This window comes from Rhinolophus sinicus, linkage group LG03 (assembly GCF_036562045.2).
Source record: "Rhinolophus sinicus isolate RSC01 linkage group LG03, ASM3656204v1, whole genome shotgun sequence".
NCBI classification, from domain to species: domain Eukaryota; kingdom Metazoa; phylum Chordata; class Mammalia; order Chiroptera; family Rhinolophidae; genus Rhinolophus; species Rhinolophus sinicus.
The window spans coordinates 126,295,324-126,316,296 of NC_133753.1; the positions used below are offsets into that span (position 1 = coordinate 126,295,324).

A 20,973-nucleotide genomic window follows, 5' to 3' on the forward strand; every position below is an offset into this window, starting at 1 on the left:
TTCAACATACATCAGAATCTGGCCATTACTCCACCACTAATATATCCTACTCCAACTCCCACTGTCTCTCATTTAGATTATTTCAATGGCTCTCTAACTGATCTTTTTGCTTCTGAACTTGCCCCCTTATACCGTGTTTTCCCAAAAATAAGACCTAGCTGGACAATCAACTCTAATGTGTCTTTTGGAGCAAAAATTAATATCAGACCGAGTAATATATTATATATTATATTATATTATATTACATTATATTACATTACATTACATTACATTACATTACATTACATTATATAAGACCAGTCTTATATTATAGTAAAATAAGACCGGATCTTATATTAATTTTTGCTCCAAATGACGCATTACTGCTGATTGTCCGGCTAGGTCTTATTTTGGGGGAAACATGGTAGTTTCAAAAAAGAATTCCAACTGATTCTTCAAACACCTCAAATCATTCCTCAAAGGCCCCCATCTAATACAGACTAAAAGCAGAGCCCTTTTCAAGACCTTCATGAGCTAGCCACCTAATAACTATCTAACCTCATTTTTTTGTCTCCCTTCTTGTCTTTCTTTGGTCACACCTCATTCCTAAGAAGCTTCTTCCCACCAATATTTACATGGCTCACTCCTTTCTCTCTACTGGGTCTTCTCTTACCACTCTATATAAAATAGTGCCCAACCCCACACTCCCATTCCCTTTTATCCTATTTTATTACTCTCATTTATCATTTATCACCATGTGGTATATTTCACACTTACTATTTTTTTAAAATACATTTATTATCTGCTTCCCCTCACTTGGGCAATCTCCATAATGGCAGAACTTTGTTCCATTCACCACTAAAGGAGAACAGAATTTGCCACCCCAAAATGCACCTCTTTGGCATAAGATTTTGAGCTGATTGTTTTTAAGAAACAGCACACACAAGAGAAGCTCTGAAAACTGAGAAGTTACGCTTTTGTAAGAGACATTTACATTTATAAGGAAAATCTCCATATGTAGTATCAGGAAGAGGGTAATGACTAAATCTCTAGAAACTTATCAATGGAGACAATAACTTAAATCTGTGGAACAACATACCCTTGTTTACTGTGCTTTTCCTGGTTACCTCCCATACATAATTGGCCTCCCCCAACCACAACATTTTTTTTTTTTTTTTTGCTTTTTAGCTGGAGATGGTATTTGAGGTGGTGGCTTGGGCCATTTGGGGGAGTTACTCAGTTTTCCTGGGTATCTGCCATGTCTACAGGAGAAATACATGTTATTACACTTAGGTTTGTTTTTATCCTATTAATCTGTCTTTTATTACAGTGGGGGGGAGGGGTCTCAACCAAGAACCTAGAAGGGTAGAGGGAAAATTATTTTTCCTCCCCTACATCACTGTAGCCACAGTATCTACAGGAGCACCTGGCCCACACATACTCGGGACTGGGAAGACATAGCTAAAAGGGTAATGAAAATAAGGTAGCCGATGTGGAGAAATGGGCTGGAGATCGACATAAGCTGCCTAGAGATACTGACGCTTTAACTTTGCTCTTTTTCTCAGGATCAGAATGTGGCCTGCTGACACCAAGTTTGGTACAAGAACCAGAAGAACCCAATGTTTAAAACATTACATTAAACAAATTCACACAGATGTATAAGTACTCCAAGAATGGTGTGAGCTCTACACCATAGTGGTGTCAGGAAAATGAGTGTCTCAGATTCAGCAAGGTCCTGTCCTATTCAGACAGCATTATCGTTAGAAACTCTGGGGACCATGGTAAAGTGAACTGAGATATCCTGCATTTGCTCTTGCTTTATGTGGCCATCCTTTCCTGAAAAGCTTCTGTATCTTTGGCTAAATAGACAACTGACTCCAATCTTACAACGGTATAAACAAATGTGGTCTCTTCTTGCTAAGCTGCAGTCCCCATGAAATGTTGTGCAGATATTTCCTAGTGGAGAGTCCTGAGATGCTCCTTTCCTACTCACTATCCTTGCCTTCTCTAACCCAAGTCACTGTGTCAGAGAGATGATCTTCATTTTATATTGGAAGAAACAGAAGCATAGAGGTAACTTCATTCATTGAGCCATTTCACAAATTTGTACTGAGTAGCACCAAATAAATGCTGATAATGGTTTTTTGTATTGAGGAATGAACAAAATAATGTCAGTATCTTCATGGAGCTTTTATCCTACTGAGGAGAGATAGAGATTAAAAAGTAGACCAGTATTTTATTTATATGTATATGCATATATGTGTATTTATAGGTATATGCATATAGTATATGTATGTGTGTGTGTGTAAATAAATATATATCACTGTTGTGCATATACATAGATGCCTACACATATATGTAGATATAAATAAAATAAATGTCAGGTCATAGTAAGGACAGACAAAAAATTAGCTAATATGTTGTAATAAGCCAGGAATGAAACACGGAGCATTCTGATGCCAAATCTGTGATCTAATTGCTGAAGTTGCTAAATGGCTCTGCAAATGCTAGGCTTCATGGCTATTAGAGTAGGGAATGCAGAGACAGTCTGGATTGGCACAGAAACACTTTAAAATGGAAACATGGGAATGAAAAGGGCTTCTCATAGTGCTTTTGTATTTTATAAAATTCAAAAAATATTTAAAAACAAAAACTGGGGAGGAACCCCCAGTAATTCTTAAAATAACTGAGATGAATCAATGCCTAGTACATGGCACAGCCTAGAGTTCTATGGTTCCTTCCCTGCTCTGCTCCGGCCTTGGAGGCCAGAGAGAGGGACAAACTAGAAGGTTAAGCTTGTTTCTGTATCATCTGTGTTCTAATGGAGTCCTCAGAGCCAACATTTCCATTTGACTAAGCCTAACTAGAAAAAGCTAGCTGTTTAACATAAATCAGGTTTGACTTGAGAACATGAATTCAACCAATGGCCACCCAGATCTCTGGGGTAATCATGAACCCAACTCCTTGGTTTGGAGATGATCTCCTGCCTGTTGTGTGGACTCTGTATCAGCTAGGAGCCAAGAAGACGACATGCACCGAGTGTAGGAAAGTCAACCTGACAGCCCTATACCATGGGACTGTGTGGAAAAGAATCATCCCGGGAAAATAAGGAGGTAAGACCTATAATATAAAGGATTCTTCTTCCTACAATGAAGTTATCTGTAAATCCACATTTAACAAATGGTTTTAAGCTTTGTGTTGTAAGAGAGATGTCCAGGTGGTTGATATCCACAAAAAGGAAGAAACTGGAAAATATATCTACAACATAGTTTAAACGTTTTGATTAACTTCACAGGTTTTGTCAATAACGTGATCTAGATTCGGAGTTTCCAGTTACCAGCTGGATGACATTGGACAAGTTACTTACGTTTTTGTGTGGCTTAATTTGTTCTACTGTGAAATGGAGATAAATGGTACCATCCTCATAGGAATATGAGGACCAAATAAGATAATGAATGTATTTGCCAAATAGTAAACACTCAATGAGTGCACGATAGCCATCTTTCGGGGAGGCTGCGCAGTACATGTCTCATCCTCTGAGAATTATCTCCTCACACACAGAGACCAGCTCCTATAAATCTATGTAACAGGGACCCTGCATTCTCTTTCCTGTCTAGCCATGTTATTGATTAAAACAGAGGTAGACACCTAATATAAGCTGGGTTTATCAATTCTAAAAGACTAATTATCTGAAGATGCTAGGCCTGGAAGGTTATATTGACTCAAATGTCACATGAGTGTCCTTTGCAAATGAGGCAGAGGAATGTAGTCTTCAGAGCAAGAGGGAAATGCAGCAGTAGCATAGCAAGAAGAAATAATTAAAGACTAAGTGAACTGAGAGGGAAACACAGAAAGAGGTGGTGCCTTGGCCCCTGACTCCTTCCTGGTTCCTAAGGCTAACGACTCTCAAGCCTGGCTGAACTTCCTGTTACTGGGTTCTGAAAGATCACTCTATTTTCTTACAATAAATTTCCGAGGGCTTCAGTTCGCTTAAGCACTTTCTGTTCTTTGTGATCAAATAGACCCTAAGAGAAAATGGCACCCTAACCATTTGTATTTGTTTAATGTAAAAGGTCACTGTGACATTCTGAGCCAGAAATATACTTATTGTAATTAACTGAGTGGGAAATCATAGAGAATGAGGTATAGGCCAGTGTTCATCATTTCTATGTAACATAAGACAAAGCTAGCCCTGCCCAAACTATGAAATAGCTTTAATGTACTTCTCTCTCCTTATTCTCCTCTCCTCTCACTCTCAAGGACTGTCTTTCTGCTGACTGGACTGCCCTGAATTCCTGAACAGTCTTATATGTGCTGCATCTTTCCTACCAGTAACCATAAATCAAAACTTATCTATCCTCTGACCTTTTACCCCAAATCCCTCACTTTTGTTTTCTAAACAAGCAGCTAGATACTCTGGTACATGAACTCAAATCAACATGTTAATTGATTCTAATATGAGAAGGCCTCCTTTTTCATTTCTGGAAGCATACATGTGACTTTAGGGAAAAATCCTTAATTAAAATGAAACTAGTGATGGGAAATTCTGACACTGAATAAAGTAGCAGGATAAATAACTTTTAGAAAGGTGTTCTTGTGATATCTTTTGTATAATCACACTGCATATGCAAATACCAAACTATACTAGAAAAAAAGGCTAAAGTAGCGAAGGACTGTGTGCTTTTGACACATTTAAATCATTGAACAGTACTCTACTGTAGCAAAATTGGTTTAGAAGCTAAAAATAAAAGTGCAGCTTAATATATTCAAAATTATAATCAAATGTTGGAACAAGAAAATCAGTCATCAATGCTTAGTCAACTAACTGAGATTATCACATTTCTATGCTAATCCTGTCTTTTTAATTAACAGATAAAGCAGAAGGGAGTATGTAAACAATAGTGTATAAAAACATGAAAAAAATTTTCAAGCTCTAATTAAGTGGAGAAGCAATCACAAAATACTGCTGCATTTCAGCTACTGCTCATTTAAAAAAACAACAGAAAAACCACCTTGGTATCTTTCTAAAATTACATTTCACAGGCTTCAGTCTGCTCTTCTGTTTTTACTCATGATCATAAAGAGTACAGATGTTAAATACAAGCTGAGCCATTACACCAAATGCCATCTGGCCGCCTGCCCCGAATCTCCTAATTGGTCAGAAGATACATTTCTTACGGAAGACAGTGAAGTCCAGTGTAGTGATTCAGGGTGTGGGTTCTAGAAACAGAGTGCTGGGATCCACATCCTGGATCTGAATACACCCTTTCTTTGAATATTTTTTCAGGTAAGATACTTAACCTCCGTAACCATCAGTTTCCTCCTGTGTAAAATGGGCCTGATAATAGTACCTGCTGTTGTTTTGAGGATTCATTCATTCACCTTTAGGTGCCAGGCACTGCTCCTGGATTTTGGAATCCAACATGAATAATACAGGCAGAAATCACTGCCCTCGTGAAGTTTACCATCTCGGATATTGCATGTAAAGCACGTAGCTAGCATAGTGCCTGGTGCTCAGCACACCATCAATAACTATCAGTTGTTAGGGTTACTGGTGCTTAAATGAGACGGAGTAAAATGATGGCGCTGGGATGACTGGAAATGTGTCAGAATGAAGCCAGCACACTAAGACCTAGCCAGGGCCCTGCCACTAATTGTCTAGGTGACCTTCCTTTAATCTCGCTGGGTCTCAATGAACTCTGTAACATGATCTTAAAGTCCCTTCTATTGAAAATGTGGCAGATCTCGAGAGACAGAAAAGCCGAAGGTTCAAAAACATTAAAGAAAATATTTTCATTTGCATATTTTCTCTATCTTACCATTTACTGATATGAAGATGCATTAAGCACAAGAATGCCTTTTCAGTACATTCAGAGTTTAGGCAATGCTCAGCGGCTAAGTAATCAGATGCAGTTAAAAAATAGAGCAAAACCCTCAAGAATCAAGGGGTACAATGTAAATGATCAGTATCAGACCAAATCTTTACCTTCATAAAATATAAAAACACGGGTAAGACAGAATCAGCATCTTACGTTTATCTTAAAAGGCATACATGCCTAAGCCTTACCAAAAATAACTGGATGAAACAATCTCTTTCTAGAACATATTTAAGTGAAGTGCAATATTATTATTCTTTTCTGGGCAATTTTAGCTTTCCTAATTGAGTTTTTCCAATGGAACTGAAAAATAAAATTGGTCCCATACCTACACATGTTCATAAATTATACATTTTTCAGGGCTTTATAAATTTTGTTTAAATTACTTTTCCAGCTACAAACTAGCATTTGAACTTTCTCAAAATTATTCAAATGTATGGCTAACCATTCCTACAGGTTAGCCAATTTAAATGGCATATATGGCCCTTGGTGAGAATAACCCTGTTTACCTAACCAGCCCCAGGATTTCTTATAATAGCGAACTCTTTGGAGTTCAAAAAAAAACAGTAACTTTGCAAACAAGTTTCCTTCAGCTGGAATATTCTTTCCCCTTCTATTCAAGAACACACGCATCTATCAAGTCTCAAACAGTGTCCTCTGCAAAACCTTCTATGATTACTCCCACCTTAGCCCCCATCCTGACAAGTCTTATTAGACCCTCTGGATATTAATTACTCCCATACTATTTCATACATATTATCACTAAATGGATTATCCCTTTTCATTATTATTATTATTATTATTATTTGTTGTTGTTACACCCATCTGAAGGCAGGGACCATGATGTTCATGTTAATATCACCCTGGCATGGAGTAGGCAACTGTTCACATTTGTGATGTACTGGACATATATGTTTGGTGCAAAAGTAATTGCGGTTTAAAAGGTTAAAAACAATTGCAAAAACCGCAATTACTTTTGCACTAACCTAATACCATTGTTCTCAATGGAAAAGAAAAAAAACCCTTACTAACGATCAAATAAATGTAGTCTTATATACTTTAATTTGTAGAGTTGTTTAGCTTACTCCATAAGAACAACAAAAAGTCATTGTGGTAGAGCAACCAAAACCAAAGAGAAATCAGAACAAGATTTAAAATTAGAAAAACAAATCATATTCTACATCTCTCCTTCAAAAACAGGTTTTCTGGTATTGACAACACCCTAGAATATCATAAAATTAAGAAATACTTTCAAAACTCCCCATAGATTATGCTCCGTAACTCAAATACATGGTAATCAAGAGTTTATCCTCCTTTTACTTTCCACGGACACCAAACAAAGAACACGGCACAAACCCAACTTTTAGCAATAATCACAAGTACAAATAAATCTCACAGTAGGATTCATCAGCAATAAAACTACAAATGCCATTACCATTAAATCTAGTATGTCAACCTGCAATCCACTTAATGTCAAAACTAATCAAGTTTAATACTTTTTCTAGAGTGACATCTAACAATCTAATAACATGTCATTGTAAGTAAACACCTACGCCCCCCAATGTTATCAGTATACTTCAAATATTCATATAAAGTACAAGTAGGAAAGAAAATTTCACACTGGCTTATAAAATGATTCTAGAGAAAATGCAGTTGAACTCAACTAAACTGAAATGCAAAATATTCAGCACTTCTCAGTTATAAACAGAAATAGTTTCAATTAGAAACTTACAATAAATATCAAGAGAACCCTCCTGGAAGTTAAATGGAAATTGTAAGGACATTTTCCAAAAGGAAGCTATTTCTTTATGCAATTAATCGTTTCCATTTTATAGCTGTCATACTTGTTTACCTATAATGAAACATTGCTCTGCTCTTCTCATAGTAATCAAAACAATAAAACAAAGCTAAAGAAAGAAAATGTGTCCCCAATAGTTAAGACACTATTTGGGGGAGAAACAATGAGAAATATTTTCAAGTACTGAATTCCAGTGACTTCTAATCAGTGAACAGGATAAAATTTATAACTTCATATAAAATTTAAAGCACTTAAAATTTTTTTGCTTCGATTTGTGGGACAAAGACTTTATAATTCACAGACATACATGTATTTTAGTAATATTTTGGGATGTCAAGAGAGGGTCTTCGTGCATTTCTTCAATACTTGAAAAATAAAACTTTTAATTATCTTTTAGATTAATTAATTTGTGAAAAATTTCATTGGAAATTTTTCCAATGAGGAAAAATACTTTTCACTGTAATAAATACTATATACATATTTTTGACATTTCTTAGAAGAAAAAAAAATGTCTTGAGTGTATCTTTTAACTATAAATCAATTAAAACTCCACTGCAATCATTACTGCTACCACAGAAATAGTTCCATAAGGAACAAGGTTTTATAGCACAAATCACTTCTATAAAAAATTCAACCCAAAGAATGAGTTATTTTCTCAATACAATGCCATGTATTGGTGAGGTACAAAAATGAAAAGAAAAAAATAAATGATTTCATCCAAAAGAGCAGTTATATGTTTAAAGAGGAATGAAAGAAAGATCACTGGCTAGGGATAAAACATAACATTCGTTCAATAACCATGATTAACAAGGAAAATAAAAATAGCAAATAGTTTGTAAAAAAATCAATGGAAGTAATTATAGAAAAAATTATATTGTTGCTATAATAGACCTAGTAAGAAAAATCATGTCAAAAAAGAACAGTTGCTATAATATAACTAGTAAGAGGAATCATGTCAAGAAAGAACAGTTGCTATAATATAACCAGTAAGAAAAATCCTGTTAAGAAAGAAAAGTATTAACGACAATGACAACATAATGCTTCAGGTGACAAAATTGGGGCTTGGGTTTTAATGCTCATCAGCAGCCTGATAGATGTGACTAATCGGTCACTGGGATCTTTGTTATTGATCCTGGAATCCTTCTCAATGCACAACAGAGAGAACCACTAACAGTCACTGAAATTTGGCATTGAAACCTATTTTCCAAACCTACTCTCAGAGACACTGTTCAAGACACTCAATCAGGAACCTTCCCTGCAGGCATATCGTACAGGACTTTGCACAAGCATGGGTTATGTGGTCAAGCATGGGTTGACTTTCAAAATTTTGTGAAAATTCTTAAAAAGCAAACTGGCAAAATAACATTACAGCAAGTAATGTTATGATATGGTTAGTGGGATAAATTTTTAAAAGCTAACTGCCATTTCAATTCTGATGATATATACACTTAAAAAATATACAGTCATCCATTTGAAAGAAAAGCAATAACTACAAAAGGAACAAGAAATTGAAACAACAGTTCCCTCAACCACAAGGCAACAGAAATTAAAGAATGCTACTGGTAACTGACAAATTAGTGAAACAGTGTCAATAATGTATATTTATTTAAAGCCATAGTCTAATGATTTGAAAAGAAAATCTGAGACAAAATGAATAACTATAGTAGAGAATCTGATACCCAACGTAGCTTTAACAACTTGAGCAATCAAAATTATAGATTTCCTCTCAATACAGGGAAAAACCCTTCTTGTTACTTTTAACAAAAAGTGTTTTCATCTAATAAAATTAGAATAATGCAATTTTTGTCCAAAATCAAATGCTTTTTAAAGTCTTTCAAAATATCTATTATAATGTGATTTGATCTCTATTCGTTGGAAGTAAAACAGAAATAGAATGACAGTGGCTTGGTTTTAGGTATCTTAATTTCCAGAAGAGTAGTATCCCTGTTGAAATGTTTTAAAATACAAAGGGTGCCAAAAAAACCGTATACACATTTTAAGAAAGGAAAAAAAAAAACTGTATTAAAATTACACTGATGGTCACCACTTTGAGCACCTCCTGGAATTGAAGAAGTCAAACATGACTTGTATTCATCTTTTGTTATTGGTATATATTGAGGTTTTTTGTGTGTGTTTTTTTAACAATTTTAAAACAGTTTTTTCCTTTCTTAAAATATGTATACATTTTTTGGCACCCTCTGTATATGTAATCATTTAACCATATTTGAAATATAGCCATAATTTTAGTTTCAGAATAAAACTGAATACTAAGCAAAATGTGGGGGAGAAATTACATTAGAAAAAAATCCATTAAGATCAAATAAGTGCATATATCAAGTGAAGGTAACTTTGTTTTGCTGTAATTATGCATCTATAACATCACCAGAATGTTAAGTCAAAGGCTGCATAATGAAACACATCAGTGAAAAATATACCTTAGTAACTAAACAAGCTTAGATAAAGTCCATGATAGTTCAATCTGATAATGAACCCTGTTTGATGTTTCAAAAGTATTATGCACTATTTCCAATGAATAAAAATTGCATCAATTGCCCACTTCATTTTGCTTATATAGACTTAGCCATATTTAGGATCTCACATGAATTTTGCAAGACATTTTAAGTTGTACTGACATTTAGTAATAAAGGACATTTCCAGCTATAAGCACTTATAACCACAGCCCATAAAGCATGAGACCAGGTCACTGGTCTTAATTAGAGAAAGTTTTCTAAAATTCTCTTTGAAATAACTACTGTGATAAATTTAACCCTTGGTCAAATTTGCTGCCATGAATTGTTGTTTACTATTATGTTTTTCCATGACTTCATAAGTAATTTCTTTGAAAAATAAGTACAGTTAACATATGAAGCAATGTTATTTGGCTATAAGACTAGAACTGCTTATAAGACTAACTTGTGGTATATCTTACCACTATGTTATTCATGATTATAAAAACACAAATTTTAATTAGTAGGTTAAGTCATTGTCTAATTAGCTGTACTTACCTCAGGTAAGACAGAAAAACAAGTGTTTCTGTAAACTACATAAACAACTATCAAATAATGCTTTCACACACAATATGAAAACCAAAAAGAAAATACATAAGTTTTGCAAAAAAAATTATTGCTATAGTGTAGTAAATATATCACTTTCCAGCATTCTACTAATAAAATGAGAAAATGTTTGTAAAATGTTCTCCTTACCTGTGTATACAGTTTTTACTCTCGAGATACGACATACCAGAAGCAGCATCTAATGAAAATTTCACTAATTGTTTCAGTTTTAGTTCATCCTTCTTCTTTCTCAGAAAGGATAGGAAATCACCTCCTAGAAGAATTGACAGATGAACAATGAGATAAAAACATGATGAAAGTCACATTTATCACCTATTTTATATAGATACCTCACAAAACAAAACACATTACACATTTGACCATGCTTTCTGCCCATTTTGTTTAAGGTGAAGATAAAATAAAATACGAAAAGAGCACATCTTTTTAGAAAGCAGACACCATAAACTTTCCTAGATACAGTATGAATACTTTAAGTGCTTCATATTGCATATTACCCAACACGTGATAATATTCAAACAAAGTAATACCTTCTTCTATGTCAAAATTGCTCACCAATTTTGCTAAAACTTCCTAAGAAAATTTATTGTTTCTAATACCAAATAAAAGATTTCAATTATGAGATACACAATAAAGTAAATCATATTGAATTAGTTATCAGATTTAGTGATTGATAAAAAAAAAAAAGGTATTATTTACAATACCATCACTGATAGTAGAAGCAGAAAGAGTGGGGAGGAAAGCTGTAATTTTGACAAGATTTACTTGCCAAGTCAGATTGTATTTTTGTACATCAAATGGATTCCAGTGATCTCATAGAGAAACTCTTTAAACCAGCATGGTCCAAAAGAAATATAACGCAAGACACAGTAATTTTAAATTCACTAGTAGCTACATTTTAAAAAGTAACAACAGCAAAAAGGTGAAACTGATTTTAATAATGTATTTTTTCTTTAGCCAATAGATCAAAAATGTTCATCAACATGTATTATAAAACTTACAGTGGAGCCACTCTCTCCACCATGTGAGGACCTAGCCAGAAGGCAGCCATCTGCAAGCCAGGAAAAAAGACCTCACCAGAAATCAAATTGACCAGAACCTTAAAATTGGACTTTCTGGCCTTCAGAACTGTGAAAAAATTCATTTCTGTTGCGTAAACTGAAAACTTGATCTTGGACTTCTAGGCTTCCAAACTGTGAAGAAATTCATTGTTGCTTAAGCCACCCAGTCTATGGTATTTTGTTATGGCAGCTCAAGCTAATACACTGTTCTTCCTCCTTTATTTTCCTCCCTAACACTCATTACTAATACTATATAATAAATCGGTGATTTATTCTGTACATTACTAACAAAAAAATATTACAGTGGAGATATTTTGCATCTTATTATCCTGTCTTTAAAATATGACGTTTATTTCACATTTATGGGACATCTCAATCTAGACACAAACTTTCATCTGAAATATTTGGTCCGTATTTAGATTTCATAAAATGTTAAAAAAGTAGATTCACATATGTAAGTTATTCCAAACATGCTTAAATTTGTCCAATAATTGAATCATGTATCAATTTTTAAATCAATTAAAATTAAATGAAATTCAGAATTCAGTTTTTTAGAAGCACTAGCCACATTTCCAAAGCTCAAGGGCTCAGGAGTTACACATGGCTAGTGATTATCATGTTAAATAGTGTAGCCTTAAACGGTTCATTCATGCTTAATATAGCATTGAAGGGTATGGCTTATTTTTTCTTGTTAGTGTACAGTGTAGTGCATTATAAAAAGAAGTTAAAGTATATTGGAACGATTGTTCTCTAAAAATAATCTTTCACACTTTCTCTTTTCTATTAGGGCTTCAGATTTTAAGTCAGATTTTTACAAGAGAAATTAGCATTTTAATTGCCATTTCCTAATCTTTTTTATCCTCTTCACCAGGGATCTTGGCTTCCTTAAACGGAACAATTCTAGAGGTAAAGATTTAATGTTTTTTTCTTTAATGAGAGTACCTAGAAAATAAGCACCTGCCAAACTCTCCTTATAATGTTCCCCTTTTCAAAACTTTTCTCATATTCACAAATCAAGTGTTACAAAAATTTAGGTGGACCATTTACAAAATTAACAAGCTAAATGATTAATAATTTTAATGGTGTCAGTTTACTTTTGTTTTTTTAGAATATTAAATGTATTAAATTAGAAAGATTATTGAAATAGTTTCTATCAAGCTAAACTTAATTTTCTGAACAAAACACATAAATGCAACGGTAAATAGCAAAGTTAACCAGTAATTTCTCAATTTTCATAGGTACCAAAATATCTGCTAAAATGGACGTGAAATCAATATTTAGTTCAAGTTATTCCTTGGACCAATATTCACATATATTAATTCTTTTGTTAGATATATATGGGTCTATTTTAGGAAAAGTGCACCCTTCTGGCCTTGAAACTGCATAGCAGTTTGTTTCAGCTGTGGAATAACTTTTAAGTGAAAACGTCTTTTCTGGAATTTGATTTAAGGCAGCATATGACATAACTCTAGCGTTCTGTGGAATTCTAATATTATTTATTTCCCAAGTTAGTTCATATTCAGCACTTGTCCATCTGCTTCTGGCTCTTTTTAAATTTACTCCTTCATAAGATCCTCCTTGCACCCCCCAGATTGCAAACCCTGTACCTCTGCTGTACCTATGCTGTACCTCTGCTGTTCAATACTGCAACTTCAGCACCTACCACACCATGCCTAATGCAATAACACCTCAGTGAACATTTCTTGAATGAATGTGTAAACAATGTGTATATATCTCCTTTTTCTTGCAGCTTATAAGCTGCCCATAAAGGACATTTTTAATTTTTTTTCATTTTTCATTAATTTTAACATTTCACTGGCCCTTCTCCAGTGGTTAGAACTATGCTTTCTAAGCACTTGTTAAATGTTAAAATGATGTTTAGAAAAGAATGACTTGATATTTCTTATCAATGGCGCCTGATGGATGCCATGAATTCTTTAAATTCCAACAATAAAACTTAGCATATTTAAGACTCTGAGCTCATCTTGATAGACACTTCCGTAACACTACTGCCTTAGACATTACATCATTTCGAAAAATGACTTGTAAAGAAGCCATACTGGGAGATGACTGTAAAACAACAAATGCATAATCTATTAATAGACAGAAGACAACATTGAAATGGCATTGAAAATTGGCTAAAAAGTGATGCCAAGTCAATAAAGGTAAAGTACTAGGAAAGTACATGTAGCTATTTCCAAATACTGTGGCACAGCCAAAGATACAGATGAAGGATGCCTGATTGTCTTAGTTAGTCCAACAATATTTCTCTCTCAGAGAAACTTCTAGTTTAAAATAAATAAAAAATTAGTTTCCAGTTTATAGTTCTTCAAGCCTCAGACACAGTGATCCCAGTAAAGGAGCAGAACTGCACCACTCCACAGCCCTACTCAGCTTCTTGGAGCACCCTGTAGAGAAAGAAGCAAGGCCTCCAGGAAAAATTAAATAATTATGATTCTGTACTGAAAGCTTGAGCCCTGAGTAAGTACAGATACTAAGAACCCTGGAGCAAGAAATAAACTCCCCAGGGGAGAGAATATGTAACTAGAAAACCCAGAAAATAATTCAGACTGGGCCAGAACTGTTCCCTTAAGCACAGCGCTTGATTATTACCATTAAGTGAAAAAGAACTGGAGACAGATCAGGTAGTCCTTAGTATTCACTGGGAGGTTACTGTAGAGGACAGTATGTGCTTCTTTAATCTCATTCTTTTTTCATTTTCATTAAGTGCCAAGTTAAAGAACCTCTCTTAGAATTTGTGATACACACAATAATCATATATGCAGCACACACACACAGTGTGCATTTATTTACATGTATATGTTCATATATGCATATAGCACAGGGTACCCTACCTGACCATTGCAGTAAGGATCTTTTTTGTTCAAAATGGGCAAAACAAGATAATAACATCTCTTTTGTAATTCTGTCTCAACAAGGCTTATTTCTGTATGATTACACTGCATATTAAAGCAAGATAAGATAGATGGATTATTTTCTAGAATTCTTCACCAGCAATGAATTTTAAAGACCATACAATACTTAACAGGTTTTTTGTAGCTGACTTTGGTTTACCATGGAAAGCATGACCTGGTGAAAAAAACACAAATATTGAAATCAGACTGGCCTAAGTCTGATTAGCTATGTGGCCTTGGGTAAGTTGTTTAATCTTTCTCAACTTTAAAACAAGGACTGATTCCATTTATTTCTCAAAACAATTTTTAAGACTAAATGTATCTAAAGCACTAAGCATGTGCCTAGCACATAATACTTACAATAAATAACAGTACAACCTGTTATTGAAGTTATTTTTCATGTAAAATGAGGAAGGAATTGTAGTAGGGCCTGGTTGTTTGCGGCACAACAGCTGTTGGCCTTCACTCACCTCACCTTCCTTTAGGAGACTGACTGCCCTTTCCCGTTTTGGGACAGCCTTAACCTCAACCCCAACAGTAAGGGTGGTCCTAGCCTGGCTTGACTCATTCAGTGAAGTCCATTCCCCTATGCAAGTGATTGGTACAGGGACAGGCCCAGGGGCCACTGAGGTACTACAGAGAGATTCTTAAGGGGTGAAAGAAACTTTGTTTTTTGAGTACTCAGAAAGAAGCACTCTCTACAGCCAGATGTGTACAAGCACGCGGTATGTACCACAAGGATTGGCAGCCTTCGAATGAAGCTGTCACCATAGAAAGCAGAAAAATGAAGGAAAGAGAAGAGTTTTGGGATCTGACATTGCCTCAAGAGAGACTTCCCTCTAGATTTTTCAATAAAGTGAACTAATAAAATCTCTATAATTTTTAATATATCTTCTGTACTAGCAACTCAAAGATCCCTAATGGATAAAATAATACCTGTGTCAGAAGATTATTTAGAGAATTGAATAACATATACATTAAATGTCTGCAACAAGTAGGACACAATAAAAAAGAACTTTTATTATTATTTGGCAGCCAACTTTTACTAAGAGAATAGAAGGCTGTTATTCTCAACAGCTCTTCAAGGTTTCTTATTCCATGCTGTGGAAATTTGGTCTTACCTGTTGTTCATCATTAATGGGGCTCTGAGGATTATATAAACAAGAATACTAAGTCATCAGTTTGTCGTTGGAGAAAAGGGATCATCAGGGCTATACCAACAATGATTTCTTGTCACTGAATCATATCAAAATCTTAATATACCCTCAAAGAGCTTCAAAATTTATTAAATTGAGATATCAGTCCCTAGTGATATATAAAATACGTAAGTCATGATCTACTTAGGATATGAATTTGCTCCTGATAAGTGTGGTTTAGTTGTGTTTATGTATACAGTTAAAGTAGGATAATAATCAAAGCAAATAATAAATTGTAGTGAGCTAGTTGAGGGGCTCCATTTATGTCGCTGTTCAGAGTTCTTACTTAAAAAAATAAACGTTTGCTTTTTAACCTGTAGTGATGAAAGTTGTGGCTATTAGCCAGACAATGAAAAATAAGGGGAAAAATCTATATGCTAAACATAAACAGTGACTGTTGATTCAACTTGTATTCCGTGAAACACAGAATAGATTTTACATACTAGGAGATAAGCCAAAACAAGCTCTTGAAGAAGAAGCAATGCAAACACAGAAGCAGAGGATACTGACTGCTACACGTGGGATAGGTATACCTAGGAGAGATGGATTGTACAGAAAGGGATGAACCAGGAGAATGCTCTCGATGTCAATCGAGGTGAGAAGGGTTTATACTAAGAATTATCCAAAGAAAGCCTAAAGACAATGGTACTGTAATAGCTATGTACAGTGTCAGATGGGTAGTACATTTGTTGGGGTGATCCCTTAGTGAGGGGTGTAAATGTCTAATCATTGTGTTGTTTTGTACACCTGAAAGTAATAATAGAAAAACTCATGCAGTCTTAGAGTTGGAAGATACCTTAAATATAATCTAATCTCTGTGACAAATTAACCATGACAGATGTCTTCCAACATCTTCTTGACTATTTTCAGTGATGAGACATTTTCTTCCTCACAAGGTACCCATTCTATCATTGGACATATTTGATTGCTTTTCTCCCCCTTATGTTAAGCCTAGAATGGCATAAAATAAATTGAAATCCTTCAATGAAAAAAAAAAAAGAAACAAAGAAAGACTGAAGATTAGGTCTGAAAAGACTGACTAAGCTAGAAATGGATCAGGCTGTGGGGAAATATGAGGAAGATGAAACACTGAAAATGATTCCAAGAATATATTGGCTTCCCTGATTCCATTTTCTTCTGTTTAAAGAAATACGTACTGAACAGCGTGTACCTAAGTAGTGAAATTCAGCCAGGCCAAACGCAGAGCTGAGTGTGTGGTCTTCCCAATTTGTGTTACTACATGACACTCGTCCTTTCAGACAAGGTTCCTGAATAGCCGTGTTCTGCTAACATTGCAGAATAGTGGGAACCTTTTGCATTTCTCCTTTATAGACGATCTTTGAGAATATAACTTGATACAAGTTATGCTAACAGCTCTATGAAATAAAAGAGTGCGTTTCACAGTATTTTTAACTTGCTGGTTCAAGGGGCACCAGTTATAATCTTGTCAGACATTACATGAGCTGCCACTACACACACCAGAGTCAGCTTTCCCAAACCCTCAGATTGTCAGTACTAGAAGGTACTTTGGAAATGATGTTTCCATATTATAGAGGAGGGGACTGAATTTACCTGATTTATTGTTAAGGTGGTGAATTTGGTGATATTATTGAAATTCTAAGGCAAGTGTTTGTAAACTGTGGCCTGCAGGCCAAAACCAGCACTGCCTGTTTTCTGTAAATAAAGTTTTATTGGGAAACCACCACACTTGTTTCTTTACAGTTTGTCAAGGGAAACTTTCATGTTGTAATGGCAGAGTTGTATATAGGGACTGAATGGACTTCAAAGCCTAAAAATTTTATTACTTGGCCCTTTACAGAAAGTTTGCAAACCCGTTTTAAGGTATTACTCAGTATTCCAGATTGCCACAATCTCTTTCATTTAAATACTTCTTACGATTGTTTTGTGCATTTTCAGCTAAGATTTTACTTTTCACTGTGTTTTTTGAACCAGGTCTCAATAGTGTTATTTTTAATGCTGAGAATGGAAGCTGAAAAGGTAGATTCACCAATTAATTTTATGTTCTAAGGCTGATGCACATATTTGCACACAAAAATATATATACAGTGAGAGTATAAATCCCCTACCACTGTCCCATCCATAACTCACTGTCTGCCACCAAAGCAAAGAAGTTCCACTGTCTGGCTCTCTGTCTCCCTGCTTTCATGGCAAACTATTCAGTTTTCCATTTTGTGCCTTCCTATGCCCCTCAAAGCTGCCTTTGATTTAAAGTGTAAAGACAAGAACAGACAGGAAAATCAGGTGTATAAGATGTCTCTAAAGCCCGCTGGAACACCCTTCAAATATTTAGATACTACAATGGCATTTTTTTAGATAAAAAAGAAAAGCCAGTGGAATGTTTATTTCAATGCCACTATCTGTTACAGAAAAACCTGCAGAGAAAAAAAGAAGGCATCAATTCAAGCTTCCTTAGATAGATTTTTAAAAAAGAGATGAGTTAAAAAGACATTCAAAAGCACATTTAAATTCAATAAGAGAAAAATATTTATAAAAGCTAATGATATTTTTAGAAATTGAATTTATCTTAAGCTAGATATTTTAGAGACATTAAGGTCCCCAAATCAATGATATCAATGACTATAAGAACTATTTCGTAATCCTATTACTTATGTTAATTAGATTTATGTTTTCATAGTTATACATTTTTGTTAGTCATAGTCAGAATTTAACTTATGCAAAGGTTTTGAACAGAAATACACTCACCAATTAAGAAACTTTCTATGAGATTATAAATATATTACTTTAAAATATACTTCGGTCAGTATCCAGGAAAAAAAATCAAAATAAATAGGAGCCCTTTTCACTTTTTAAAAAGTTGTGGTGTAAAAAACACCTCATAAATTTATCTTCTTCATTTTAAATGTAGAGTATAATGTTGTTGATTGTTTGTACATTGTTGTACAGCATCTCTCTAGAACTTTATCTTGCATGACTGAAACTCCATACCCATTGAATAATTCTGTCTTAAGCAATACAAAAAAGCTTATCCAAAGGGCCAATAAGCATATGAAAATGTGTTCAACAGAATTAGTCATAAAACAGCAAATTAAAACCACAATATCTTGGTAACTCATACCTAACAGAATAACTATAGTTCAAAACAACTGACCATACCTCACGCTGGCAAGGATGTAGGGTAACATGTAGGGTAACCGAGACTCTCACATGCTGTTCGTGGGGGTGTAAGTTGGTGCAACTACCATGGAAAGTTTTTTGGTACTTTCTATTAAAGCTAAACATGTACATTTACCACTACCCAGCAGTTTGGCTCCAGGCAGGTATATCCAATAGACATGCACACCAATATATATATACGTATTCAAAGTAACATTATTCATGATATCCCTCATGATATCGCTAACTGGAAGCAACACATGTGCCCATAAATGGTAGAATGGAAAGATAAATTGTGGTACATTCATAAAATAGAATAACATATAGCAATGAAAATGAAAATGACAAGTTCCTGCAACCACAACATGGATGAATCTAACAAACATAATGCTGAACAACAACAAAAAAGCCAGATCAAAAGGATGTATAAGGGTGTGATTTCATTTATACAAGGTTCAAAAAAAGTACAAAACTAAGCTATTTTCTAAGTCAGGAAAATGTTTAACAGGGGTGTGTATACTTTGTGATAATTTGAGCTCTGTACTTATGATTTGTGTACTCTTCAGTACGTTATATTTGTGCGGTCTAAGATTTTACCCTACTTACAAACTAATAAGGTAGCCTGTTAATTTTTTCATGGGTCAGAGACAAAGGACTTTATTATTCAGAGCACAGCATGAGGGTGTTGTGAATAAGCCCTGATGGACAGATGCCTGCATATAAAGCCTTACAGAAGAGGAGTTTTGAGTTTGGGAAACCTGCCATTTTATAGCAGGCAGTAAGTCTGCTCTGTCTCAGAGGGATTACCCTCGTTTCTCAAAGTTGCTCACTACAAACACATCCCTGAGAAATGACCCAGGTAAAGGTCAGTTTGAGTCTTGTATTCTTGGCACACCCCTTAAGACAAGTAGGATTGCAAGAGATCAATTGCAGAGTATCTCTCTACATGCTTTCATAAAAAAGCTTTCCAGATTTTTATATTATAAAAAAATAGAAGAGGAATGCCATACATACAATGCAACAAGATTTCAGCCAAGCCATTTGACCCATCATTATAATCTATGGTTAAAATGAAATGAGCTGGATAGAATTGTGGTTAAGTGGATTTGTAGGCTGAACAAAGACAGCCATGGAAACTTGATTTAAGATTTGATCGAGATCTGCCAGAAAATTATTCAGGGTATAACTTAGAATTGCATGCTTGATTCTCTCCTCTATATTTTCATCAATAATTTGAATGAAAAGACATAAAAGGTATACTATATACAGTACAAAAAAATTAGTTGATACTGTTCTGGTATCCTGGAAAAACAAACAAATTTCAGGTGATATCAAAGCTGTTTTCAAATATGTTGTTTTTTGTTTTCATTTTTTTAAATAAGAACTTGATTAAATCATTTCTGTATAAATTCATGATTTCAAGTTAGGTTTCTATTTTTACGTGTGCTAGGATACCATGTTTAAATTATTTCTTCAAAAAGACTAAGAGCAATCCTCATGTATGGGTTCATGCTATCTTTCCACCTTTAAATGTTTGCTTTAGGATAATTTAACCACTTTTTTGCTTAGAACAAAGCTATGTTGCTTAGCATTTAGAATTAAAAAGTACTAAGTGGGTACTTGTGATCAGTCTGACATATTTATACAACAATGAATTGTCAATGATAAAAAGATTATTTCTCACATTGAATAAAATATTTTAAACCTTCCTAGGATGGATGACTTTTCTAGTTGATTAAATTCCTAACTTGATCTTTCTTAGGCAAACATATACCATGTTTCCCCAAAAATAAGACCTAACCAGAAAATAAGCCCTAGCATGATTTTTCAGGATGGCATCCCCTGAACATAAGCCCTAATATGTCTTTTGGAGCAAACCTTAATATAAGATCTGGGCTTATTTTGGGGGAAACATGGTATATGACTGTTCTATTGTAATAAA

At 34.5% G+C, this 20,973-nt stretch overlaps 1 protein-coding gene across 6 annotated transcripts in view; it reads right to left on the minus strand.

Moving 5' to 3' along the window:
- FER (FER tyrosine kinase) overlaps window positions 1–20,973 on the minus strand; it is a 372,260-nt gene that overhangs the window by 82,862 nt on the left and 268,425 nt on the right. For all 6 annotated transcript variants that reach the window (XM_019727983.2, XM_019727984.2, XM_019727985.2 and 3 more), the window contains one exon: window positions 10,857–10,980. In XM_019727983.2, coding sequence (XP_019583542.2) covers window positions 10,857–10,980 — 124 coding nt within the window. The remainder of the gene's footprint in view (window positions 1–10,856; window positions 10,981–20,973) is intronic.